Source organism: Patagioenas fasciata, chromosome 18 (assembly GCF_037038585.1).
Source record: "Patagioenas fasciata isolate bPatFas1 chromosome 18, bPatFas1.hap1, whole genome shotgun sequence".
In the NCBI taxonomy this organism is placed as follows: domain Eukaryota; kingdom Metazoa; phylum Chordata; class Aves; order Columbiformes; family Columbidae; genus Patagioenas; species Patagioenas fasciata.
Genome location: NC_092537.1, coordinates 12,362,926 through 12,389,656, shown reverse-complemented (window position 1 = coordinate 12,389,656; position 26,731 = coordinate 12,362,926). Strand labels below are relative to the sequence as shown.

The following is a 26,731-nucleotide window of genomic DNA, read 5'->3' as shown; positions in this document are numbered from 1 at the left end:
GAGCCCTAAGGGTCAGTCCTTCCAGCATGTGGCCCCAGGCAGGACTCTGCATTTTGTCCACTTCAGAGAAACCAGGAGCAGGTGGTGGCAGGGAATCCAGGGTAAGAGAGATGGCATGATATAGGGGCACTGTTGATGTGCCGTAGCCTGTCTCTGCCAAGGAACTGTCAGTCCTTCATGGTGCAGTGTACCTCTGATAACTTCCTCAGGGACTGTTCAGGGTTTGGGACTGCCAACATCTCAAACAAAAGCAGGGAAATGAAGAAGGAAAGTGATCACCCTCTCTTCCCTTCCAGATGGGAAGTAATCTGTGCTGAAAGGACAATGGGAGAAGTATTAAGAATATGTGAGGGCAGGAGCAGGACAAGGATCTGCTGGAGATGAAAAGGAGCACAGACTGGACTTTCAGTAGTCTCCACAAGAATGTCCAGCCTCTGAGTTTACAGGTCCTCAGTTCAGAGGTTGCACTACTTTCTCCCTTCTCCTAGTAGGGAAAAGTAAGAAAACTTGTCCTGCAATTTAATACCCCAAGCTTGATCAGAACAACAAACAAACAAACAAAATCGACAACAAGCAAAGAAGGCACTGATCGTAGTGTGTATGCAAAGGAATCTACGGTCTTTATTCTCTAGACATTGAGACACTCACTGAGATGGGTACAAAGGCTAATTACAGAAGAAAGTGACCAAGAGCTTCACATTTTGTGCATCCCTCAGGTCACTTTTTTGCCTCATGACATCTTCACTCTTCTCCTTCTATCTTCCTATGAAACTCCCGGCTCTTCGCTCGGAGCTTGTTGACCTGCGACTCTGCAATGTCAGCCCGCTCCTCGGCTTCCTCCAGCTCGTGCTGGATCTTGCGGAACTTGGAGAGGTTGACATTGGACAGTTCCTCCTGTGTGGAGAGAGGGAGTTGGTGGTGAGGAGCCCGGGTCAAGGGTTTCTTTCCTCCTACATCTTGGCCTTGAGGGGCTGCGGGACTTCCCAGGGGAAGGCCCAGAGCTCCATCCCCCATCCACCACTGCTCACACATAAGCCTCACACAGACCTCCTCATTTTTCTCCTTTTAGAAGACACATTGTAAACAGAACACAACAGGGTTTGAACATAATTCTGCCCTGGAATGTGGGAAGGAAACAAACTGGACAGCTGGATATCAGATTTTTTTGACTCTGGAAGTAAATCTTCAGCTACCTCTGCAGACACTGAAACGAGGTTAGGAATTTGTAAGAGACAGTGAGTCCATGAGATCTCCTCAGTGTCCCTCTCACAGATGCCCTTATTTGAGTCCAGAAGCCCTTGCAAAGAAGCTATGCTCAGACGTTCACTGTAGGACTTCCCTTAGTTCATCCCTGATCGCAGCATACCCAGAAAAAGGCACAGGTTCCTTGCACAGTTCTAAATGCGGTGTACAATGTGGTGTGGGAGTGTACTTCTAAACACCTTCTCTGTCTGCTGAGATTTCACTGGCAGTATCCAAAATGTGGAATTCTCTTTAGTAGATAACCATATGCTGTATCAGAAATATTTTTAATGGAACATTTTATGTGTTCCTAGGCAGAGAATTCTGGAGTTTTGGCAGGTCATTTATTTCCACATAACTACCAAGCTTCTCTGAATTGCAGGGGTTAACAAGCATCTTTTGTAAAGACAGTTATAGGAATTTCAGAATTCTGAAAGTATGTTCTTCTCAAAACTTCTTAATATATTACAGTTCCTTCCTACAGTCAATGTTGTTGTTCTAATGCAAAAAAGGGTAGATACACTTGCCCTCATCATTACCCATCTTATTAACTCATTCATTTCATTCTCAAAGACTAGGCTAATTTATAAACATTTCAAAGAACTCACACTTCATTACTGAGTAGTGATACTATCAAGTTTTCTAATATTCATTTCCTCAACAACCATGCTACACACCTAGAAAATTTTGTGCCAAGCACTCAGAGTGATACTTACAGCCTCTTCAGATTGTCTCTTGTAGGATTTCACCTTCATTTGCAGCTTGTCCACCAGATCCTGGAGCCTAAGAATATTCTTCCGGTCTTCCTCAGACTAAAGCAGTTGGCAAACAGGAAAGACAGTAAATTGGTCACACAACCACGTGAGTTGGGATTCCCTTGGCCAATGAAGTGCAAAAATTTTTATTTCCTCTGAGAGGGTATGTCAGTCCACAGAGATCTCCTGCCTTACCTGGTAGGTCAACTCCTTCACCCTCCTCTCGTACTTGCGCACACCCTTCACGGCTTCAGCGCTGCGCTTCTGCTCAGCATCAACCTCCCCTTCCAGCTCCCGCACCTGCAAGGACAAGCCAGTCTTTGGAGCTTCCCTGATGGCTGCTTATGTGACATGTTCAGTCATGTACAAAGAGCAGCCCTACGCACTCTGGCCTCCAGCTTCTGGATTTGCTTCTTGCCTCCCTTCAGGGCCAACTGCTCAGCCTCGTCCAGACGGTGCTGCAGGTCCTTCACCGTCTGGTCCAGGTTCTTCTTCATCCTCTCCAGGTGGGCGCTGGTGTCCTGCTCCTTCTTCAGCTCTTCTGCCATCATGGCTGCCTGAGGAGAGCAAAGGGTCAAGTCCATTTGGGGGCTGGACACAGTTTGAAGGAGAATTATATCCAGCATCAGCAACAAAAGGAGCCTCCAACTCACATCTGTGATGGCCTTCTTGGCCTTCTCTTCAGCATTGCGGGCTTCCTGGATTGTATCCTCCATTTCACTCTGAATTTGGGTAATGTCTGTTTCCAGCTTCTTCTTGGTGTTAATCAAGCTGGTGTTCTGTGCAAAGAGAGAGTTCAAGACCTGTGTTCTGAGCCAAATCTTTACTCTTCAAGCTTACAATTCAAAATCTGGAACTCTCTTTAAAATGGTTGCTTACAAACTGAGTGTGGGCTCAGGTGATAGGCGCTGAGCACACCTTTCCTTCTGGACAGCAGTAGAGAGGCAATTCTAGACCACTACCCTGCTCAATCCATTGTTATGCAGCTGCCCTCTGTGTTTGCTGTGTCAACACAGCTGCTTTTGGCACCACATCCTTACCTGGCTATGGAGGAGCTGCACACGTTCGGTGGCATCCAGAAGCTCCTGCTCAGCCAGTTTCCTCGAACGTTCCGTCTGCTCCAGAGCTGCCCGTAGCTCCTCAATTTCAGCCTGCAACAGGTTTGCCCTGCGCTCCACCATGGCCACCTGCTCCTTCAGGTCCTCCTGTGTCCTCAGAGCATCATCCAAGTGTATCTGGGTATCCTGAGAAAGAGACAGGAGAAATTGCAAGGTGGCAGTGTGTGCTTGGGTACCAAAACTGTCAGGGATGTCTCCTCTCTTTCAGCAGCTTTGCTGAACAAACCTTGAGCACTCCCTGGGTGTTTCTCAGGTTCTTCTGTGCCTCTGCAGCCACACGGTTGGCATGGCTCAGCTGGATCTCCATTTCATTCAGGTCTCCCTCCATCTTCTTCTTCAGCCTCAGGGCTTCATTCCTGCTCCTGATCTCAGCATCCAGGCTGCTCTGCAAGGACTCCACAATTCTGAGGTGGTTTCTCTTCATCTGGTCAATCTCCTCATCTTTCTCTGCTATCTTCCTGTCAATCTCCGCCTTCACCTGGTTGAGCTCAAGCTGGAGGCGCAGGATCTTCCCCTCTTCATGTTCCAGGGAGGCCTGGGCAATTGGACACAAGCATTTGTAACATCAATAAAGCTACTGTTTACTTTATGTGTAATTGCAGCACATTTCAGGAAATCTCAGTTGGCTGTGCCCCGCCACTGGAACAGAGGCACAACAAGCAGGTTTTAGCCCTATTTCCCCATTGCTCCTATTTTTATGCAGATACCAGTGATTATTGGCCTGTACCTCAGCTTCCTCCAGAGCAGCCTGGATTTCAGATTTCTCCTGCTCAATCTGCTTCTTGACTTTCTCCAGCTCGTGAATCGCCTTTCCTCCCTCTGCAATCTGCTCCGTGAGGTCAGAAATCTCCTCTGTGGGAACAAACACCAATGGCATGGTCAGGCACAGAGCACAACGGGAAGGGCCCTGTCACACCAAGATGACAGACATCCCTGCCCACCTGCAGGCACAGACCCATGTGGAGCGGTGCGTAGTGCTGGACAGGGAGAAAGCCCTGCCAGGAGCAGAGGGCCAGGCACTTACGCTGCAAGTTCTTGTTCTCCCGCTTCAGCGTTTCCAGGTGGTCCAGGGACTCCTCATAGGCATTCTTCATCTTAAAGAGCTCCGTGCTGAGAGATCGAGCCTCTTTCTGAGAGGCTTCCAGCTCAGCCTGTGTCTCCTCATACTTCTGCTTCCATTCTGCCAGGATCTGAAGAGAAACCAGGTGTGAGTTTGGATGTGGCCATCAGGAGGGGATGCTCTGCCCAGGAACCCCAGGTTTAGAGCCTAAAAGACCTTGTCAAAGTTCTTCTGCTTCTTATCCAGAGCTGCACAGGCAGCATTTGATCGCTCCACATCAATCATGAGGTCCTCCACTTCATTCTGCAGCCTCTGCTTTGTCTTTTCCAGGGAGGCACATTTGGCATTCACAGCTTCAACGTGTTCCTCTGCCTCCTGCAGGCGCTGTGCCAGCTTCTTCCTGAGAGGTGGTAAGTACAGCTTATACTTGGGGAATAAAATAGGCTTTGTTTTTTTCTTTTGCACTACAGTACTGAAATGCTTGACAGTATTTTGTGCCATGCTCATGGTGCAGTGCATATTCCAACCAGTCATTTTTCTTCCCATTTCCTTTCCCCAGGGTCTAGCTGGCCCTCTGCCCTCTGTACACGCCACACATTGCCTTTCCCCTGCATTCTTAATCGTGTAGACTATTTTCCTTGTGTTTTTCAAAACCACACCATTTATAGCACTTATTTCTTTTCCATATAACTCTTCCCCAAGCAAGTTGTAGACTTTTGCCTTTCACTTTATCTGTCGTCTCTTCAAATTTCCATTCTAGGTTTCTGCCAACCTTCCCCAATTTCCCCCCGTACTTGGCCTCCTCCAGCTCCTCCGTGCGCTGAATAGCGTCAGTCTCGTATTTGGTTCTCCACTGGGCCACTTCGCTGTTGGCCTTGGACAGCGCACGCTGCAGCTCCCCCTTGGCTTCCTGCTCCTCCTCATATTGTTCCCGGAGCAAGTCACAGTCGTGGCGAGCAGACTGCAGGGCGTGGGCCAGGGCGTTCTTGGCCTGATGGTAAAAAGATTGCCATAAGTAGTAGGTACATGCTGGGAAATTTTCTCTTAGTGGTACTTTGCTGTTGGAATATATCCCAGAGAAATAGTGATTGACTACATGAAAAAGAAATAAAAAACAATGTCTCATATTTTGCCAAAATCCATGAGTCCTGCACTGATAGGGCCCAGATTGCATGACCTAATGCCAGGTTTTAAACTTTTTATTAGATCACATTTTGAACTCTTGAACACTGCACCAATTAAAAAAAAAAATATCTTCACCTTTATTTCTTCCTCAAGTTGCCGTTTCAGTTCTTCAATCTGCTGGGTGAAAGCCTGTTTCCCTCTAGACAGCTGAGAAATCAAAGCATCCTTTTCGTCCACCTGGCGTGCAAATTCACCTAGAAACGTTTTCAATTACGAAAATATTTTAATAGTGAAGAGAGTAATTTCAGGGATTCTTCCATTTCTAAACTATAGATGGAATTGCTGTACCAGATTCTGTCTGCAGACGAGCTCTTTGAGCACTGAGGTCACTGATCATGCGCTGATTCTGTTCCTCCTTTGTTTTAATCTCATTCAGCTGGTCTTCCAGAGTGCGGCACATCTTCTCCAGGTTTGCCTAGGTGTCAATCACACATAAGAAAATTTACTTGATACCTTGATTCTGTCTTAGTTACGAAAAATGGAAAATGTATCCGGAACATGCAGTTTACATATCTGGGGAGTATGTGTACATGCCCACAGTTCTATACATTACATTTGGAGAAAAGAGTTATAACCTGATAATAGTAAATAAGATACTATTAAACACAAATATTACATTGTTTTCAAATTACTAATAAAAGTATTTGTGTACCTTGGCTTTAGAGACAGACTCCATGTTACTGGCCAAGTCGTCAATCTCCATCTTCAGCTCACTCTTCTCCTTCTCCAGCTTCTGCTTCACTCGCTGCAGGTTGTCGATCTGCTCCCCAAGCTCAGCTGTGCTGTCCGCGTGCTTCTTGCGCAGGGCGGCAGCCGTGGCTTCGTGCTGCAGCGTGGCCTCTTCCAGGTCGCGACGCATCTTCTGAAACTCTGCCTCGCGCTTCTTGTTCATCTCAATCTGAGCTGCCGTAGCCCCTCCTGCTTCTTCCAGGCGCTCGCTGATCTCCTCCAGCTCCCTGGAGAGGTCAGCCCGATGCTTCTCGGCTTTTGCCCGAGAGGTTCGCTCGGCCTCAATTTCCTCCTCCAGTTCCTCAATACGGGCCTGTGGAACATTAGGGACCCTTCACACTCAGGTCTTCTCCTACCTGACCTGAGACTGGGAGACAGAGGGAAAGGAACAGAGACTTGCCTGAAGCTCCTTGATCTTCTTCTGTAACTGGATGCCTAGAAGTTGCTCATCCTCGATCTTGCTCTGGATCTGGCTGATTTCAAAGTCTTTCCTGTGGCCGAATCAAACCATGTTAGAGATCAGGGAAAAAAGACAAGCGCAACCAGCCCAGCACTCGGGTGCCCCGAAGCCACACTTACTTCTTTAGTTTCTCATCCAGCTGCTGCTTATCATTTTCCAAGTCCATTATGCTGTCTTGGGCCAGCTTCAGGTCTCCTTCCAGTTTCCTCTTAGCTCTCTCAAGGTCCATGCGCAGTTTCTTCTCTTGTTCCAGAGACCCTTCCAGCTAAAAAGAACAAGACCCTCAGCTCTCGATCGGTCAGGTCTAACTCCATACCTGTCCTGTTCTTGCTGGATGGCCATGTACTCACATCATCCACTTGCTGCTCCAACTTGGTCTTGGCTTTGGTCAGCGTATTGACTTTGTCCTCTTCTGCCTGCAGGTCATCCAGTGTCTGCTGATGGGCCTCTTGGAGGGCTTTCTTCTCTTTTGTCAGCTTCACAATGGTCTCGTCCAGGGCTGCCATCTCCTCTGTCAGGTTTTTCACCTTTGGGAAGAAGGGAGCAAGGGCAGATGTAAAAAAATTCTTTAGAACTTCTTTCCAGGGATAGTGACTTCCTCTGCCTCATACCTTGTTTTCAGTGGCATGTTTTTCCTTTTCAACCTTGGCCAGTGTTAACTCAAGGTCATCAATATCCTTCTTCAGCTCTGAACATTCATCCTCCAGTTTCCTTTTCTTGGCTGTCAGCTCAGCATTAATTTCTTCCTCATCCTCAGCCCTCTCAGTCACCTCTTTAACTTTAGCTTCCAGCTGGATTTTGGTTTTGATGAGCTGGTCACATCTTTCCTCAGCATCAGCCAAAGCATCTGCTTCCTGGTGGGAAAATACCATTTTTAGGGATATGTTTTTGGAGGGAATATTGAGATGCTTTCCTTCATAGTTTAAAGTCCTGGATAGCAATTTTGTAGTTAAAAATTTAGTGTAATGTTCCAACAGAATTAAATATAATAGAGAATTGATTAGATATTGTTGGTTTTGAAGCAGCCAGTTTTGAAACGTTTCATTTTAAAATGAAATAAAATGATTTTCAGTCTACATGAAGCTCCAGGTATTTACATATTTGTGCAAGGTATAGAATGCAATATCATCCCATGATATCAAACATTAGAACAAAGTACATAAATTTGGGTTTAATCAAAAGAATGTCTCCCACATTTATGAAGTGCTGAGTGATAACCATATGCCAGGATACATATAAATACTAAAGTCACAGTTATGCTTAAATCATGGTTGTATTTATCTTTTTTTCACTCTACTGCCTTTTGGAGCAACAGTTTCTGATTTACATTTAGATCACCATGGGTCAAAATGCTCAGCATCTAGCAGCTTTGGCTTTTCTATGTGAGACCCTAGTCAGATCAGAAGAAAAAGAGTTGCTGAAAGAATTATGTCTAGGCTTTTTTTGCAACAGATGTCCTATGTTACATTTTATCTCAAGTTTCAGTCTAACAGAAATAATATGAAAGAGAAATTATAATTTTAGCAGTGAGTGGATTTTTTCATCTTTTTACAGTTTAAGATTATCTAAAAAAGGGGGCTTGTACATTTTCCTATATGCCACATACTCTGCATATTATTACTTTGAAGATACAGTCTTTTCTATTCTGTGAATGATTTAATTTAGAAACCACAGCATTACAATAACACAGGTGTATCATATAATTTTATGCAATGATTCTGAGTAATTTAGGAGGGCAAGTGAGAATATGAAATCCTGTATTCCCTGAGTTAGATCAATATTATGACATAGTGATGTTGATTGTTTTGATGCAGTTTAACTGTCTGTAAATGATTGAGACCTCAGCATAACAAATTGAAATGTCTCACTTGTAATATCTTGCCTACAGCCTCCTTATTGCAGCTAGTTATATTTTTAATAGCAATACTTAATGAAATACAATTGAATTGAATTGAATTGTAATTTCTATGTGTCTTTTGAAACTGTAGATGTAAATATCAGCTGGATAATCACAGTTCAGTTAAGATGAGGCATGCTGGTAGTACTCACAGCCTGCACTTGAAGCTGCAGGTCATTTTTCTCCTGCACCAGTTTCACCATTTTCTGCTCCAGCTCCTTCCTCTTTGCCTCAGATTTTGCAAGTTCTTCCTTGGTTTTCTCAAACTCTTGTTTCATGTTGGCCATCTCCTTCTCAGATTCTGCGCTCTTCAGCAAGGGCTTGATCTTGAAGAACAACTTCATCCAGGGCCAGTGCTTGACATTCATGAACGCACGGATGTTGTACTGGATGCAGAAGATGGACTCCCTGAAAGGTGAGTCAAATTAATATTAAATATTTAGACCATGATGACACAATAAGCCAAATTCAGTGAACCAAATCTGAAGAAATGTTTACCTCCTTTCCACCATTCTCTGGTATTCCATTCTCATCAGGAAGCCCCTGCACCTGGCTTGTGTGCGGGTGATGAGCTGTGCCAGCTTCTCATCCCTCATCTCTTCCAAGAGGCCTATCAGCCCAGCTTTGAAGAACACCTTGGGTAAGAACATGAAAACAGGTGCAGTGTATGTGATTGTTGTTCAGTGTAGCCCGATACCCTGTCCCCCATGGCAGATAATATGGGAAGTTAAGAGAAAGAGCAAAGGCACTGACAATGTATGTAGTGATAGACCCTCTTTTAAATCTTCAAGTGTCCAGTTATCTCCAGTTGAGGGAGTATAATAGCCAGACTTTGTTTTCATTAACCGTTGATTATTTTATTCAAAAGCTTTGTCTTCAATCAGGAACTCTTAATTAATCCTTAATTAAATTATCCTATGGCAATAAATTTAAATTTTATTCAAGTGTTAAATCAGTAAGTACTTAGTTGATTTCTTTTCAACAGGCTATTTGATCATTTCACATACTATCTGGAGAATCCAAGTATCATTCTCAACCCACACAAATCAAAAGCATATAGTACTTGAAACAAACAATTCTTGTACCTTGGTGTGCCCAAATTTGTACTGAGTGTGGTCTATATCAATTGACCCAAGAAGTTTCTCACAAGCCTTCTTGCTGTCAATGAACTGTCCCTCGGGGATAGCACTTGCGTTTAATACTTTGTATCTGGGGGAGAAAATGGAAGGACTTGCATTGGAATTGATGATCTTAAGGGTCTTTTCCAACCAAAATGATTCTATCATTCTATGAATGTAAAGAAGGTTTGTTGTTGAGACCTGTTGACTGGTACACTGCAAGAAAGAATCTAATAAGAACTGTTGAGAACATAACACTGCCGCTAAACATAAATTTTAGAGAAGGCTTTAGTTACCAGAGGTGAAACTTAAAAGTCATAAGCTACTCAAGATAGACAAAATGACCCAATAAGGGGAAGAAGTCTGACCTCTGTTTAAAATCTGCATACAGGACTCTGTTGGGAAATCCTTTTCTGCAAATTCTGATCCCTTCCAGCACACCATTACACCGCAGCTGATGAAGCACTAGTTCATGCTCCATGGCACCTAAAATTCAGAGCACAAATATATACTATTTTCTGTAATAAAGAGGGGAAGAACTGCATCATACTGAAAACTGTCTGTGTGTGGGTCTTACCAGGAGTTTTTGTTTCATTTGGGATGATGCAGCGTACAAAATGAGGGTGGGTGCTTCTCAGATTGGTCATGAGCTTGTTTAAATTCTCCTGGTAGAGTCATTAACAAAAGTTTATATTAGTAAATGTGATTTCCACTATAAGCATCAAGCCTACTGAAAAGATATATTGAGATATCAGACAAAAATTTGCTTGCAGAATCCTGAACTGAAGCCCCCTGCGCCAGGTTTTCTGACTTTCTACAGATCTTTGCTGTTATTAACTTAATGTATAAAGTTATTTTGATTAAACTGTTGAAAGCATCATACTCTTAAATATACAATGTCAATACTTTTTACTGACTGTAGTGTAATGCTTCCATGAGAAACTATATCCATCTTCCATTGGATGTAACCATAAACTTCCACCTCTATGAGGCAGTTTGAAGAATAATACAGTAGGTAGTAAAGATGGTCACATGGTCACATAGAAACTTCCTATATTCCCCACTTCAAAGGAACAAAAAGGATGAGCTGAGTTTTATATGTCTAGATTACATGTTTATCTTCTAAAGTAAGATGAGAATAAGGTGAGAGGGATCCCAGCCTTGTTTTGTAATTAATATCTGCATACTTATTTATAAATATTTATTGCCTAAAATGAGTGGGGGGAAGCAAGTGCCTCCAGAGGACATCTCAGAGTATGTAAATTAAGCAGCCAAAACATTAAGATGGCTAAACATTAACCTGTCTAAACAGTAGGGTTAGTGGAAGAAAGTTTGAAAACATAACAGAAATGCAACCCAAATGCAGCAGATATTATTTGGCCTACAATATCACCTCTTTAAGTGTTATGACCTGTAATCATAGGCTTATAGCGTTGTTTTTGAATTACACATGCTGGCAATACTTTCCCACGTGCTAGTTCAGGGCACTACAGCTAGGACTACTTTTCTTGGAGCATATACACGCATTCCCCTGTGCTGTTTCAGAGCACTGGCTAGAGTCTGTCAGGTGATCAAGAATCATATGACATCAGATCTGTAGAAAAATCAGGTTATATCAAGAAAGGAGTGCTAAATGAAGGATGAATATGGTAATAAATAATGTCAGGAGAGACTAGGTATTTCACCTGGCAGAAGTATATGGAGCAGCCAGGCAGAAGGACTTGGTTATGACAAAGAACTGTCATGTATCTAACATCTTAAAAATCCATAACCCAAGGAGTGGTGATATTTCAGGTATAAGAGATTGATCCCTGAATTATGGAGAAAAATTAGAGATATAAATTGAGTAAATAGGTCACCCTCTAGACCAGTGGGCAGAGTGTTGTTAAAGGGCAATAACAGGTTCCAAAGTCAGAGGTGGACATCTGAAGGAAATCCAGTGTATTATACATGTAATTTAGACATTTTCTGTATCGCATTATTCTGCTTGGAAACATCGTCATGGGACAAGTGGACAAAAAGAAAGGTTGTGCATTTACTGGAATGGAGCATAAATAGATTACGGTAGATTTCTTCCTAGCACAATATAGCCCAAGAACTTCAGGTTCTTTTAACACAACTAGGCCAAAAAAAGTGGCCATTTTAAATGGTGGATTTACTCCTCATCTTAGCAAGAAATAGTGAAATCTCTACTGTACCCGGAAAAGAGCTGAGACAGTCTGGAAGGAAGAACCTTTCTTCTTGCTACCTTTCTTCCCAGCACTAGCCTCTGCAAAATTGAAAAGAAATGAATCAGGTTTTAGATGTTTGCTTTTTCCTTTTATGATTCCTTTCTGTAAACTGTACGTCAGTAAAAATAAAGGATTCATAGAACCAACCTGCTTCAGCTCCACCGTAATTGGCAAAGAGTAAGGCCAATGTTTTCAGTGATGATTTCTGGTACAACCCAATGACAGTTTCGTTCAGAGGGTCCTTGTTCTTCTCCAGCCAGCCAGTGATGTTGTAGTCCACCGTACCCGCGTAGTGTATCAGAGAGAAGTGAGCCTCAACCTTCCCTTTGGTAGGTTTGGGTTTCTGAAAGTTACTGGACTTGCCCAGATGTTGGTCATAGAGCTTGTTCTTGAAAGAGGTGTCAGTTGCCTTGGGGAACATGCACTCCTCTTCCAGGATGGAGAAGATGCCCATGGGCTAGGAGAAATGCACAAGGGGAACAGACTGTAATTTAGGACAATAATTACCTTCACCTAGACTGAGTAGTGGAACACAGACTGAGATATACATCAGAAAACATTATTATTAAATTACTTTTTTGCTAAAATGTGAGATTAAACCTGTTGATACTTAGATTTTTTTAACACCAAATGAGTCATAAAGATTAAAGGAAATTAATTTAGTTTGTGTTGAGTACCTGCTTTATAAAATCAGAGCACTACTTCCTTATCCAGATGGACTCAAAGCACACACAGATGTGTTAGACAAATTGAACATGAGCCAGCAAGACACCCTTGTGGCAAAGGCAGCCAACTCATCCTGGGCTGCATTAAGAGTGTTACCAGCAGCTCAAGAGAAGTGATCTTCCCCTTTACTCTGCTCTGCTGAGAAACATCTGGAGTTCTGTGTCCAGCTCTTGGCTCCCCAGTACAAGAGAAATGTGAACATAGCAGAGAGAGATAGCCCCGTGACAGGCCATGACTGGAACACCTGACATACAAGGAGAAGCTGATAGAGATGGGACTATTCAGCGTGGAAAAGAGAATGCTCTGGGGATCTTATCAATGTGTATAAATATCTAATGGGAGGAGGTAAAGAAGACAGAGCTAGAGGTGTCTAGTGACAGGACAAGATGGGACAGACATGAATTGAAATAGACAAAATTCTATTTAAACAGAAAAGTTTCTTTACGGTGAGTGGGGGCAACAGTTGGAACAGGTTCCCCAGAGTATCTGTGGCGCATCCACCCTTGAACATATTCAAAATCCAACTGGACATGGTCTTGAGCAACCTGCTGTAACAGACACTGCTGTGACCAGGGGAGGCGGACTAAGTGATCTCCAGAGCTGCCTTCAAACCTCAGCAGTTGTGTGATTCTGTGGTTCTAACTACTTATCATCCTGCCAGCCGCTGAACTTCCCACCCATATGCAGTGCAACCGCCGTCACATGGACAGTCAAAGGATGCACATCTAAGTGTGACTCTGTGCTGACAGTTATGTATGTCCATCCTCTAGGTTAATTTTCCAATATTCTGCCATACAAGCACAAGTCCGTTAGGGCTGAAAGGTGAGGAGGACATGCTGAGCTGGAAATTGACTATAGTTGTTTTGGAAGAGCAATCTGATTGTGAGTTTGGCAATCTTTTGACCCTTGAAAAGAGATCAGTACGGACTTGCTTAAAGAAAGCTGTGTGAAATCTCTTTCTTGTCTCACTTAACAGTAAAAATAAATTACGCAGCAAGGTATTTTAAATAACAAAAGCTGAATTTTTGCGTATGAACACAGAAGATCTGTTTGAGAAATGAGACGAATGAAGTACAGGATTTCCATGCGTGTAATGCATTTGAACAGGGGAGATACCTTCTCAATGAGCTCAATGCAGGCAGCCAGGTCCATCCCAAAATCTATGAATGTCCATTCAATTCCTTCCTTCTTGTACTCCTCCTGCTCCAGCACGAACATGTGGTGGTTGAAGAACTGTTGCAGTTTCTCATTGGTGAAGTTGATGCACAGCTGCTCAAAGCTGTTAAACTGGAAATAAAATAAGACAGACCTGTATGTGCAACATGCAACAAACTCATCCTTTAGAAATAAGGAATGCAGTTATCTTGGCTTCTTCATCAAGTCTGTGCATTTCTCCAGTCTGCCTTATGTCTACGTAACGAAACAGAGAAATACATCAAATCAGTTGTCCACAAGGAATTATTTTTTTCATTGATAAAACTGTGAAGATAAAATATAACTGCTGTACAATCTGAGACTAAATTACAGGGAGAAAAAATTGTTCAGTCTATTGTGATATACATGTTTTTACACTTTGTCCTTGATCATTTAAACCAAGGAATTTTTCTGACTGGACCATTCTGCACTTTTGAGTTGGCACATTTTAAAATAAGACCAGTGCTTTGAAAGGTCATTTTGTGCTTCATGACAAAAAAAAAAAAAAAAAAGGCAAATAGCTAAAAATAATTATATGATAGTATTATGTCTTCTTCAAGAATATATCTCACAGAGATCTAGTTGCCACTTCCAAATAGCGCTTACCAAGTCTTTGTTACTTACATCAAAGATCTCAAAGCCAGCAATGTCCAGGACACCAATGAAGTACTGTCTGGGCTGTTTGGTATCCAGCTGTTGGTTGATACGAACAACCATCCACAAGAACATCCTCTCGTAGACAGCTTTTGCCAGAGCACCTACAGCATTGTGCACCTATAAGAAAAATAAGTGTCTGGAGTTACCATACAGAGCAGAGGAGAATCAAAAGGTTCTTGATTCAAAACATGGTTCCAGGTTAACACATATTTCTCACCTGCTGCGCAGTTTGACCCTTGGTCACATATTCATTCCCAACCTTGACACGGGGGTAGCAGAGGGCCTTGAGCATGTCAGCTGAATTCAGACCCATTAAATAGGCAGCCTTGTCAGCAACTAAAAAGACAGAAGAAAAAGGAAGAATTTAGTGCCAAACAGACTTTGAATCTTGGAATATTCTCTAAAGGCTGCACAGTTTAGACTTGTGTTCTTTGAAATCTTTTGGTAGAATCTTGGTAACATCAAAGTCATTGTTACACATATTAGACTTTTCAATAAGAATTTTTAAGTCTGAAAATCTTCACTGAAGCACGTAGAAAATTCTCCTGGCACAAAATGGAAAGCTGCAGCTTGCCAGTCTGAATATTTGTAGCACATGTGTAGGTCAGGAGTTGCAGTGACAACAGTGAAGTACGGTCTACATTCAGGTGATCAAAAACACACAATGCTTAGGGTAGACACAGAGGGGATATCTCTCTTCTCTTTCTGAGCTTTGGTTTCTGACGTTCTGTAAAACTCACTGGTTTTCATACTTTCAGCTATGGTACGCCACACCTTCTGCCTAGTCCTTTTTCAAGAGGAGACATTGCTCAGACAGCTGGAGACAGGAGTTGTAGGTCATGTGCCAACACCGGAGAGGAATCAAATATACCTCTCACACCAAAGTTCCCTGAGTGCCTGACAGGTGAGGCTGAACACGAACACAAATGGTCCCTCATCCTGTTAGAGCTGAACCACTTGGCTATTTCACAATTGAAAGCCGTATTTGAAGCTGAACCTGTTAAAGCTGAACCACTTGGCTATTTCACAATTGCAAGCCAATTGCAACACAGGTGTGACTAATAATGTTACAGGAGGGACATTCTCAGGACTCCCTGAAAGTGTAAAAAGGACGGTTTAAACTGTTGATTGTTCACAGCATAAAAAATCCTGAGCTCAGAGAACTTATGTACTGAGAAGAGGACAAGGAACAGTTTTTTCTGGCTCACAGTTTCCTTGGATCCTAAAATCCAAAAAAGAACAACTTTTCCTGTCTTTCATATCCATAGTGGCTTACAGAAAGATTAATTATCAAGTTTGATAATACCTTCTGTGCCATCAGGCTCTGCCTGCTCCTCTCTTGGTTTCTGCTTGAACTTCAAGTTCCCATAGTGCATGACGGCCCCTGTCAGCTTGTAGATGGCAGTCTTTTCATCAGCAGTGAAGCCCAGGATGTCAATGGCACTCTGGTAATACAATCACCAAAGTGAAATATTTGCATGTTCTGTGATGTATGACCTATGCTTGGTGACCTTTTTTGTAGGCTACTTACATCTGTAGCCATCAGCTCCTCCTTGTCATCAATGCTGGGAACAGTGATTTCACCTTGACTCACAAAAGGGTAGTCATATGGGTTGGTAGTGATGAGGAGCATTTCTGAAAACAAATAGGTCCATGGGTTAACATTAATTATTTTTGTAATGTAGTTAAATGTTGCTCGGTGATCTTCTCCACAATGCTGTGATGCCTCCTACCAATTAGCTCCGGCTTCTTGTTGGAGGTGACCTGATAGAAGATGTGGTAGCTTCTTTCCGCCTTGAGCTGGAAAGTGACTCTGGACTTCTCCAGCAGATCTGGCAAGGAAGGCAGAAGAGTCAGGCACAGGAATGCACATGGAGGTGAGAATTTGGGAAGGAATGGGACCAGGCCAGGAGAGTCTCTTACAAGTTTCAATGTCTGCAGAAGCCAGTTTGCCTGTAGCTCCAAAGTGGATTCTGATGAATTTGCCCTGTTAAGGAGAAGCAGCAACATTTCAGCCTAAATGCATTTAATTTCCATCCCCTTATGTGAGAATACCACTAGCCCATCACTGCTGTTATAAATGAGAACGGATTTTGTCCAAAGCAACAACTTACAAAGCGCGAGGAGTTGTCGTTCCTCACGGTCTTGGCGTTTCCAAAGGCCTCCAGCAGTGGGTTGGCGCTGATGATTTGATCCTCAAGCGTTCCCTGCAGGATGATAGATATTGCTGATTATCCTTTCCAAAAATCAAGTCAGAATTGGAGAAAAGCTTTGATTCAAGCCAGCATCTATTAATTTACCTGCATTTTGCCGGGCTCTTCCTTCTTCTTCTCCCCACTGGCTGCAATTGTTGCAAAGTACTGGATGACACGCTTTGTGTTCACAGTCTTCCCTGCGCCGGATTCTCCGCTGTCAAAGCAAAGAGAGAAGCAGAGAGCGTGTGGTCAGGCAGGAGATCCCCTGGCACCGGGCAGCCCCACGGGGACCCAGCAGGGAGTGGACGTACGTGATCAGGATCGACTGGTTCTCGCGATCTGTGAAAAGACAGAATTAAAGATGGTGTTAGTGGTTGACTTGGGTAACACTGAGCTGAATGACAAGTAAAGCTGTAAATGTAAGTTAGGGATTCTTCAGAAAGTCCAAGAGAAGTAATCCAAGTAGTCCAAGAGAAGCCCATTCCCTGCCAGGTCCTAGCAGCAGTAAGTACAGACCCAAATGGATGCATGGTGCTCCAAGGCACGTGGTCCTGAGTCAAGCTGTGCATTCACCTGCCTTTCACACAGTTCTCATAATGAAATCTAATCAAACTGCCTAGTTGCATTCAAAATGGTGGATTACATGGAATAATAACTTTTTCTTTCCTGCCAGTGAAAGGAAGTAGCAAACTGTGCCAAGTACTATTTCTGTAGTGGGAGAATGAAGAATTTAATACAATAAAGTGTAAATAATATACATTCCTGAGGCCATGTGTGCTACTGGGTCACTTTCACTTGAAATGAATTCCTGCATAACTCAATCAAGTGCTCAGTCAAACATCTTGGCGGTGTTTTTAGCTGGCTTGTCACATGCTCCAGTGAGATCAGTGAGGCTTTTCAATTTAAGTTGCTGTGAGGGAGGTCAAACACTCACCAGTCAGCATGAACTGATAGGCATTGTCAGAGATGGAGAAGATGTGTGGAGGGGCCTCACTGCGCTTCTTGCCTCGGTAGGCCAACACCACCTCCGGGTTGTACACCGGCAGCCACTTGTAGGGGTTGACGGTGACGCAGAAGAGACCCGAGTAGGTCTGCGAGGAAAGGACACAGCACGTTGCCTTCCCCTGAGCCTGGCAGAGCAGTTCTCCCAGCTCCCCAAAGGAAGACTGCTGCTGGTACTTACGTAGATCATCCAGGCTGCATAACGCTCTTTGAGGTTGTACAGCACAGCGGGTTCATGGAGGTGGGTCATCATGGCCATGTCCTCGACTTTGTCGTACTTGGGAGGGTTCATGGAAAAGACTTGATCGTCCTTCACAGTCAGGGTCTGCCAGGGAAATGAAAGATCCATGAATGTCAGCTAAAAGCTCAGAGTGGGAATCAAATGGTGTCCTTCAGCCTTGTTTTTCACTCACCTCTCCAGCTTCAGTCTTGACGGTGACCTTCCCTGATTCCCTACTCTGGATTGTCCCTTTCACAAAGGATTCCTTGGGATGCACCACAAAGACCGATGTCTTGGCATCAAACGGCTTGTTTTGGGCTGCAATTCTCTCCTTCTCTGATTTTCGGAGGTAAGGAGCCGCCTCCCCAAACACAGCCATCTCAGCGTCTGACGACATGTTTGCACGTTATTGAAGGTGCGTCAGCAGAGGTTGCTAATGGGGAGGAACAATATGGCACTGATTATTTACATCTGTTCCGTACAACTGGGAAAAACTTTACATCTTGTGCCTTTGTTTCTCTTTGGACTCTGAGTATTTGCAACACCTAACATGAGCTAGCTGAAGACTAAATTTTTATGTCAACTTAGAAAATAAGAGGTTTTAATTGTTGTAGTCTAGGTCTTCAAACATTTGAGAGAGCATTTCAGAACTGTGGGTTTGGTGCTTTGAGAATACTGTGTCTGTAATAAAGAAGTGAATTTACTGAACAAGTTTTAGTAACATATCACTACAAGGAATGGAAATACAGTTAGGGCATTTTGATGAAAGAATGAACAGTGAAGCAACATTTCTGGAAATGGTAGTGTAGGTGACCTACAGTCTTGGAAAACATTGAGCCTGTGGGACATTTACCTATTAAATATAATGATAACAGAAAGGAGGTGGGAAATTAATGAATTTTGCTAAGGAAGTTGGCAAATGAAATGGTAGGCTCTGTGACCTTTTAATATCCTGCCATAATTAAATTTGTTGTACGCATTTGTCATTCTTCAGTACAATATCTAAATAATTTCAGCCCCAAAGTTCTGACTTGCGTCACAGAAAATTCAATCATTGAAACTGGATTTGCCAAGCCTATATTAAGATCCCAAATAAATACTTATGCATACACACAAACACAAAAACCCAGAAACAGGTGAGTTCTCAAAACTTTTAAAAAAATAACAATATTTTTTTTCAGATGCTTTATTAAACACGTAGTTAGCTAAATTTACCCAACTGCACTTGAAAATTCTTTAGCTGTGTTAGTATAATCTATTCCCTCTTTATTCATTAGGTAATAATTTTTTTTTTTTTTTTTTGGTCTGGAGCAAGAAAATGGATATCTAAGCAAGGTCTGGCATTTTACTAAGATGGTTAGAATATCTGGATGTTCAGGTTATTTATTAATTCATGCATTCTCAGGTAGAATGCAGAATTTTGCACTTTTCCTTCTCTGCTCATCTTGGTCCAGTTCTGCTGTCATAGCAAAGATGGGAAGCCAGAACAGCTTGATCCCTGTCAGGTGAGTTAGGCAGAAATGCAGAATTCCCCCATGGGGATTTTCTGGTCTGCCATCAGTGGCCAGAGACCTCAAACACAGCCACTTGAAAACCTTGGGCACCCTACTACCTTCTGCAGTAATCACACTAGGCTTGAATTTAGGGTGAAACAGTGATCCTTCCAGAAATCCCACCTGAAAGCATCTTCCTCTGCCCTCTGAGGATTAATAAATCAGGTTCTTACCTCCTGTGACACCTGATGGGTGGCTTGCAGGCTGGCAGCTGGTCAGTACTGTAGAGCAGAAATGGCAACTCCCTACTTGCTGCTGCACAGAAATCCAGAGTGAAAACGTGCAGGTGCCTTGAAAGCAGATTTAAAACCTGAGCAGAGAAATCGAGTGCCCGCCTGGAAATGGGCACTGGAAGCAGCAGGAATGTTGTGGCACAAAAGGGCACCATCCCCTTCCTGCGAGCCTGCGAACCTCATACACTTACCTTGAAGCGTTCCCTGGAGACGGGGCAGATTTGTCGCAGGGACGTTTTATACTATCTAGTCACAGATGCTACAGATGCCTACTCTTTCTTCGGTCAAAAAATTTTTGGCAAACCTTCTTTGGTAAAGCATTGTCTGGCAAACTGAACTAAGGGCATAATTGTCATTTGACATGACTAGATATAATTAGAAAATTTTGATGTCTTACTGACTATATGAATACATCTTCTATAAACAATCTGACAAGGGTGTTAAGGCGGGAATCTGGACTAGTCAAGGCACTTAGAGAACTTGGATGCAGGACTTATGGATTCTATTGCTGGCTTTCCCACCAACTCACTGTATGACCCAGGGTGGATTGTTTGGTATGTGTGCACTGCAGATACCCCAGCTGTACAATAGATAAAACAGGATGTTAAAAGATAAATTAGCATTATGCAAAGCTCTTGGCAGTTGTGCTGGTAAAATCCTGAAAGCGCAAGTGCAGCTGTATAACAAGGGTCACGGGCACAGCAGGATGGCCACTGCAGCAGCGAGAGGCTGGCTGCTACCTGGGCTTTTCAGCTGGTGTCTCTGACAGAGATGTGAGCCAGCTTTGGGGATATCAGGAAGAGTGCATGTGTACACACACACAGAGGCATGTGCATGTGTGCCTCTCTGTACACAGTTCAGATTGCAAATAGGTGGGAGATTCCCCAAGAAATGTTGTGACCCTGTGCACCACCATGTTCTGCTGAGACTTCTGATCTGCAGGTCAGTGCCAGCGAGCAAGAGATGCTCCCTTATTTTGCTGGCAACTTTTTAGCTTATCCAGGTGTTCCTGTGCCTATAACCATAGTAAAGATAACCTTGATCTAGGAATAGCCCCAATGGTTTTTCCTCCCTACAACTGAGAGAAAAATCCTCTGTTCAGCCATAGCTATACAAATAAATGGACGTATGCCCAAACACATCACCTCAGCATGCAGTCCCATATGCTCTGCACCCAATACATCCTCAGTCCAGCCCTTCCATTTCATCACAAATATCTCGCATGCTTACGCATTTGCACAGTTCAGAAGAAACACAGTGATACCTTTGCCAGAGCACTGGGGGTGGCCGGTATGGCTGTACAATGCAGGTAGAGCGGGGAGAATAGGGATTTGCTGGTAGTCCCAGACAGAAACTGATCTAGTTTTGGGAAGGGGGCACTGTCTTGTGAGCTGCTTTAAATCCTGTCAGATTTAAACACATTCTTAGAATCATTTTGGTCAGAAGAGACCCTCAAGATCATCAAACCCAAACATAACCTAACTCTGGCACTAACCCATGTCCCTAAGAACCTCATCTATGTGTCTCCTAAACACCTCCAGAGATGGTGACTCCACCACTGCCCTGGGCAGCCTGTGACAATGCCCAACAAGCCCTTCAGTGAATAAATGTTTTCTAATATCCAATCTCAACTGTCCCTGGTGCAATCTGAGGCCATTTCCTCTTGTTGTATCGCCTGTTCCTTGGGAGCAGAGCCCGATCCCCCCTGGCTCCAAGCTCCTTTCAGGCAGTTCAGAGATCAGAAGGTCTCCCCTCAGCTCCTGTTCTCCAGCTGAACCCCCCAGGTCCCTCAGCCGCTCCCATCACACTTGTGCTCCAGCCCCTCACCAGCTCCATTCCCTTCTCTCAACTTGCTTCAGCACCTGAAGGTCTTTCTTGTTGTGAGGGGCCCAAAACTGAACATAGAACAAAACTGCACACAAAACTGCACATCCTCCACAACACAATAGCAAAATCCCAGAAAAACTCTACTGAGAAGACTAGCTTTGTCATCGGTCACTGAATATTCAAAGCTTTTTGTTCCCCAAAGTCAGCTGAGCTAGCTTAGTACACTCAGCTAGAAACTCCATATAGCCCCTGGTCCACCCTGAAGCCACTTGTCCCAGCCTCACAGCACTGCATGAGACACATTTGCCACATAGAGCTGAGAGCAGGGCCCCACAGAGAAGCAACAGCAGCTGTTGAATACTTAATCCGCTGCTACCAAAGGATGCTGCCTTTACAGTGCAGGTGTTACAGCTTCCCTGCGAACAAGAGGCCAAACCCCTCTCCCCAACCTGAGGGGAGAAAACCCCCAGCTCTCACACCCTGGGAGAAGCCTCAGCCATCCCTTGCTCTTCTTGCATGATCTTCCTTACCCCAGGCTCTGATCTGACAAGACTTCTCTGTCCCCTCCTTGGCCAGGATCGACAGCCACTGGACACCACGTGTTACCTCAGCATCCGGGGACTCAGCTGCAAGAGCCCTTAAGATCACAGTTGTGTTCTGGGTCCCACTGGAGGGAGGTGGCCCGGCCAGCATTCCCTGATGCTGCTCCCCAGACAGGAAGGACTTCAGATGTCCCCCTGTGCTCGCTGTTTCCCAGCAGCTCCAGGCTCTTCCAAGCAGGGTGCGGGGCATTTCCATCAGCCTCCCCAGGCCCTGAGCATGGAGCCCAGCAGTGAGCTCTGCATTTCAGCTCCCAAAACTGTGCACTGTGGTGCTGCAGCCCTCATTGGAATGGGCTTTACAAGCACAGAACATTGCCTGATGCTGAGTATTGGATCAGATCAATGCACCATCCATGGACGTGTTATCCATTGAGTTCTTTTAATAAACAAAATGCCAATGACCAGGACAAAAAGAAGAAGAAACTTTGGAAGAAGGGGCAAGCCAATTCAAGAGTACTACAAGGATGTTGTGAGGTTATTCAGGGAGAAAATTAGAAGGGCCAAAGCCCGATTAGAGCTGAACCTAGGTACTGCAGTAAAAGGGAAAAAAAAAAAAGCTTCAGCAAATACATCAGCAACAAAAGGAGGGCAAAAGAGAATCTCTACCTTCTGGTGAATGCAGGGGGAAACATAGTGACAGAGGATGAGGGAAAGGCTGAGGTACTAAATGCCTTCTTTGCCTCGGTCTTTAATAGTCAGATCAGTTGTGCTGCAAGTAATTGGCCCCGGAGCTTTGAGACAGGGATGGGGAGTGCAATGAAGCCCAAATAATCCAGGGGGAAATGGCTAGTGACCTGCTACACCACTTAGACACACACAAATCTATGGGACCAGATGGGATCCACTCAAGGGCTCTGAGGGAGCTGGAGAATGTGATCACTAAGCCGCTTTCAATTATTTATCAGCAGTCCTGGCTAATCACAGAGGTCACAGTTGACTGGAAGTTGGCAAATGTGATGCCCATCTACAAGAAGGGCTAGAAATAGGATCTGGGGAATTACAGGCCTGTCTATCTGACCTCGATGCTGGGGAAGGTCACGGAGCAGATCATCCTAAGTGCTAGCACGTGGCACATACAAGACAACCAAGCCATCTGGCCCAGTCAGCATTGGGCTTATGAAAGGTGGGTCCTGCTTGACCAATCTGATCTCCTTCCATAACATGGTGACCTGCTTAGTGGATGAGGGAAAGGCTGTGGATGTTGTGTACCTAGACTTTAGTAAAGCTTTTGACACCATATCCCACAGAATTCTCCTGGAGAAACTGGCAGCTCATGGCCTGGACGGGCATACTCTTCACTGGGTAAAGAACTGGCTGGATGGTCAGACCCAAAGAGTTGTGGTGAAAGGAGTCAAATTCAGTTGGTGACTGGTCACAATTATTGTTCCCCAGGGCTCAGCATTGGGATCAGTGCTCTTTAATATCTTTATCAAGGATCTGGATGAGGGGATTGAGTGCACCCCCAGTGAGTTTACAGATGACACCAAGTTGGGTGGGAGAACTGATCTGCTGGAGGGTGGGACGGCCATACAGAGGGATCTGGATTGGCTGGATCATTGGGCTGAGGTCAATTGTCTGAGGTTCAACAAGGCCAAGTGCTGGGTCCTGCACTTGGGTCACCACAACTCCATGAATGCCACAGGCTCAGGGAAGAGTACCTGGAAAGCTGACTGTTGGAAAAGGACCTGGGGGTGTTGATCAACAGCAGCTGAACATGAGCCAGGGTGTGCCCAGGTGGCCAAAAAGGCCACCAGAACCCTGGCTTGTATCAGCACTAGTGTGGCCAGCAGGACCAGGGCAGTGACCATTCCCTGTACAAGGCACTGGGGAGGCCAAACCTCGAATCCTGGAGTCAGTTTTGGGCCCCTCAAAACAAGAAAGACACTGAGGTGCTGGAAGCGTTTAAAAGATGTATGGATTAGGTTCTTAAGGACATGTTTTAGTGACAGAATTAATGGTTGGACTGAACGATCTTGAGGGTCTTTTCCAACCAAAATGATTCTATGACCTTATGTGGACCCAGCTGTGTAACAGGCAGGAGTGAGGCACTTGGCCAGGCAGCTCTGGACACGCAGTCAGCTGAGGGAAAGCTTGATTTAAAAAGGAAGTGGCCAGTGAGCTGAGGTGTCTCCAGGTGTTGCCAGTCACTCAGCTGTGCTGTGGGAACTGAACTTAGCATCAGTAGGTCTCCATCAGCCAGTATTAGAAACCTGATATATTGGGTTTTTTTGAAAGTGGCCCAAATCTCAGAAGAGGGTTGTGAAGCAGGGCACAGCAATGAAGGAGAGGTTTTTATGCAGATGGCTTTTGAGTATCTCAGAGGATGGAGAGTTCACAATGGCTCTGGTAAACCTGCGCCAGTGCTTGGTCAGCCTCACAGAGAAAAAGTGTTCCCTGATTTTTCACAGGGAACCTCCTGTGTTCCAGTTTGAACCCTCTGCCTCCAGTCCTGTCACTGGGCACCAGTGACCAGAGCCTGGCTTCAACCTCTGTGCCCCCTCCCTTCAGGTATTTATATACATTGACGAGATCCCCCCTGAGCCTTCTCTTCTCCAGGCTGAACACTCCCATCTCCCTCAGCCTTTCCATGTAGGAGAGATGCTCCAGTTTCCCAGTCACCTTAGTGGCCTTTTGCTGGACTCTCCAGTAGCTCCATATCTCTGTTATACTGGGGAGCCCAGCACTGGACACAGCACTTGAGGTGTGGCCTCCCCAGTGCTGAGCACACTCCTCATGCAGCCCAGGACACTGCTCACCTTCTCTGCAGCAAAGGCACGTTGCTGACTGATGTTCAACTTGGACTTGGAGTCACCAGGACTCCCAGGTCCTTTTTTGCACAGCTGCTTTCCAGCTGGTCAGTGCTCAGCATCTACTGGTGCACAGGCTTGTTCCTCTCCAGGTGCAGGGCTTTGCACTTCCTTTGTTCTATTGGACCAAGCATTGACCTCTGAATTTTGCCCAGCCAGTGCACAGTTGTGCACTCTCCTTAACATAGAAAACACTTAATGGCCATAGCAATTGCAGAATCACACAGTCTTCAAGCCTTACAGCTGTGTATTGCTAATTGAGTTCACTCAATCATGTGTGGACTTCCAGCAAGAGACCCTTCATGACATTAAAGCAAAGCAACTAAAGTGCACAGGCACTTCTACATGCTCTGCATACAAACAGCCTGAGATGCCTGTAGGTCCAGTATAATGTCCACAGAGGCAAGAATGCTGGCTCAGAGACCAAACCATTTGCCATTTACCTCAAGCATGTGGCCTCCACCTCAAATATTGGGGTATCCAGTACTCTGAAGCTAGTCTCTGCTTGATCCTTGGAGGAGAATCTGGATGGTAGGACTACCAGCCAGCAGGATCCTGTTCTGGTAGTGGTTCTGGCCCGCTCTGCGGGGGGGCCATAACAGACATGTGGAAACAGGCACCCTGAAGGTTGAGGGGTACAAGCTTGTGACCCCATGCAGTAGAAGAACTAGCATCTTTGTCTTGAAGGAATGAATCTGGCAGCTTTCCTATCACCAGAAATAATCACCATATTCCTCAACAGAAAGGAATGGCAGCTACAGAGCTGTTCCACTGAAATAAGAAGGAGCAGGATCCCTGTCCCCAGAGTCAACAGGGAAGAAACTTTCTGCCAACCTATTGTCCTTGATCTGAGACTGCCAACCTTGGGCTCTGCTAGTCTAGTCATGCTATATCTATATCTATGTTTAACTCCTTAGGAGGGAAAGCAACCTTGAGTACAGAAGAATGATATAGAATTTACACAGGACAACTCAGAAAACTGCAGATGATCACATCCTACGAGGAAGACTGGGAATGCTGCCTGATTGCCCAGGGTGTAGACGGGCTGCAGGACATACTGTCCCACCTAACCCTACATCATGTTCTGGACATGGTCCTACTTTGGCTGAAGGTTTCTGTGGAAATAAGTAAACCCGCAGTGTGAATGTATATGCTGGCTTAAGTTAATTAAGAAGATATTGTTACTGTGGATCCCTATTTTGAATTTCTCTGTTCATCAGAAGTATTGACCTATGTCTACATCAATAGCTCTCTATTAATACCTCACTACCAGTAAAAACCCCCAAGTTAGCATAATGTGACTGTGGGTATGTGGGCTTTGCTTGGTACCTTGGAGTGAAATCCCTGAGAGGTGCTTGGCATTAATCATGCAAAAGTCTGAAGGGTTACTAAAATCTAGCAAAATTCTCCAGAGTGTTGTATATGGAGATGTGACCCTTATACTAAGAACAGTTTGCATACTGAGTTCAGCTAAAACTTACATTAAATAATACTATCTCCACCATGAAGCAGCATTTAGAGATGATAGCGAGTGTATGTGCTTACTCTTCTGCCAGCTGCATTGTTACACAATAGTAATCCTGGTAGCTTAGACCAGCAGGGGTGAAGGAGCCTGACTAAATTCAGCGCTAAACAGTTGAGTGCCATTCAGACTGAATATCAAGACTATTCTAGCAGCTTCTCTGGAAGAACCAGTGCTAGAAAAACTTTCAGACACTCAGAACAAGAAAATGTTAAAACATAGATGACTTTCATTGGAAAACTCTAAATTCGGGTCAATTTCCTTTTTTTCCCCTTTTGCATTAACCAAATAAAACATAGACAACAAGAAATTCTCATTTGGTGTTTTCAAGCAGATGTTTTTAAAATATCTTTTTTGAAAGCCATTATGAACTAATGCAACGGCAGCATGTGCTGTGA

General features: G+C 44.4%; 1 protein-coding gene and 1 long non-coding RNA gene across 16 annotated transcripts in view; one reads left to right on the top strand and one right to left on the bottom strand.

Moving 5' to 3' along the window:
• Positions 1-26,731, top strand: part of LOC136109524 (uncharacterized) — a 190,910-nt gene that overhangs the window by 148,678 nt on the left and 15,501 nt on the right. For 13 of the 15 annotated variants that reach the window (XR_011741760.1, XR_011741761.1, XR_011741755.1 and 10 more), the window contains 3 exons: positions 8,745-8,861; positions 8,983-9,086; positions 25,729-25,922. This is a non-coding gene — a long non-coding RNA (uncharacterized lncRNA). Of the gene's footprint in view, positions 1-8,744; positions 8,862-8,982; positions 9,087-10,337; positions 11,949-15,130; positions 15,686-25,728; positions 25,923-26,731 lie in introns of those variants that run through there. The other 2 variants (XR_011741763.1, XR_011741762.1) reach the window with 2 other exon arrangements.
• On the bottom strand, positions 598-19,727 carry LOC136109521 (myosin heavy chain, skeletal muscle, adult-like). The gene is made up of 39 exons (XM_065852252.2): positions 19,516-19,727; positions 17,983-18,222; positions 17,751-17,894; positions 17,502-17,658; positions 16,879-16,906; positions 16,673-16,781; positions 16,487-16,579; positions 16,296-16,359; positions 16,106-16,204; positions 15,904-16,007; positions 15,679-15,817; positions 14,590-14,708; positions 14,340-14,489; positions 13,638-13,808; positions 11,943-12,252; positions 11,763-11,833; positions 10,142-10,229; positions 9,933-10,050; positions 9,532-9,655; positions 8,945-9,081; positions 8,599-8,854; positions 7,161-7,403; positions 6,900-7,076; positions 6,669-6,814; positions 6,490-6,580; positions 6,013-6,402; positions 5,649-5,775; positions 5,436-5,554; positions 4,970-5,166; positions 4,392-4,575; positions 4,140-4,305; positions 3,843-3,967; positions 3,342-3,650; positions 3,038-3,241; positions 2,651-2,776; positions 2,384-2,554; positions 2,193-2,297; positions 1,959-2,054; positions 598-894 (listed from the first exon to the last, which is right to left on the bottom strand). Exons 2-39 carry the CDS (start codon positions 18,184-18,186, stop codon positions 742-744), a joined length of 5,814 nt encoding a protein of 1,937 aa, XP_065708324.1. The 5' UTR covers positions 18,187-18,222; positions 19,516-19,727; the 3' UTR covers positions 598-741.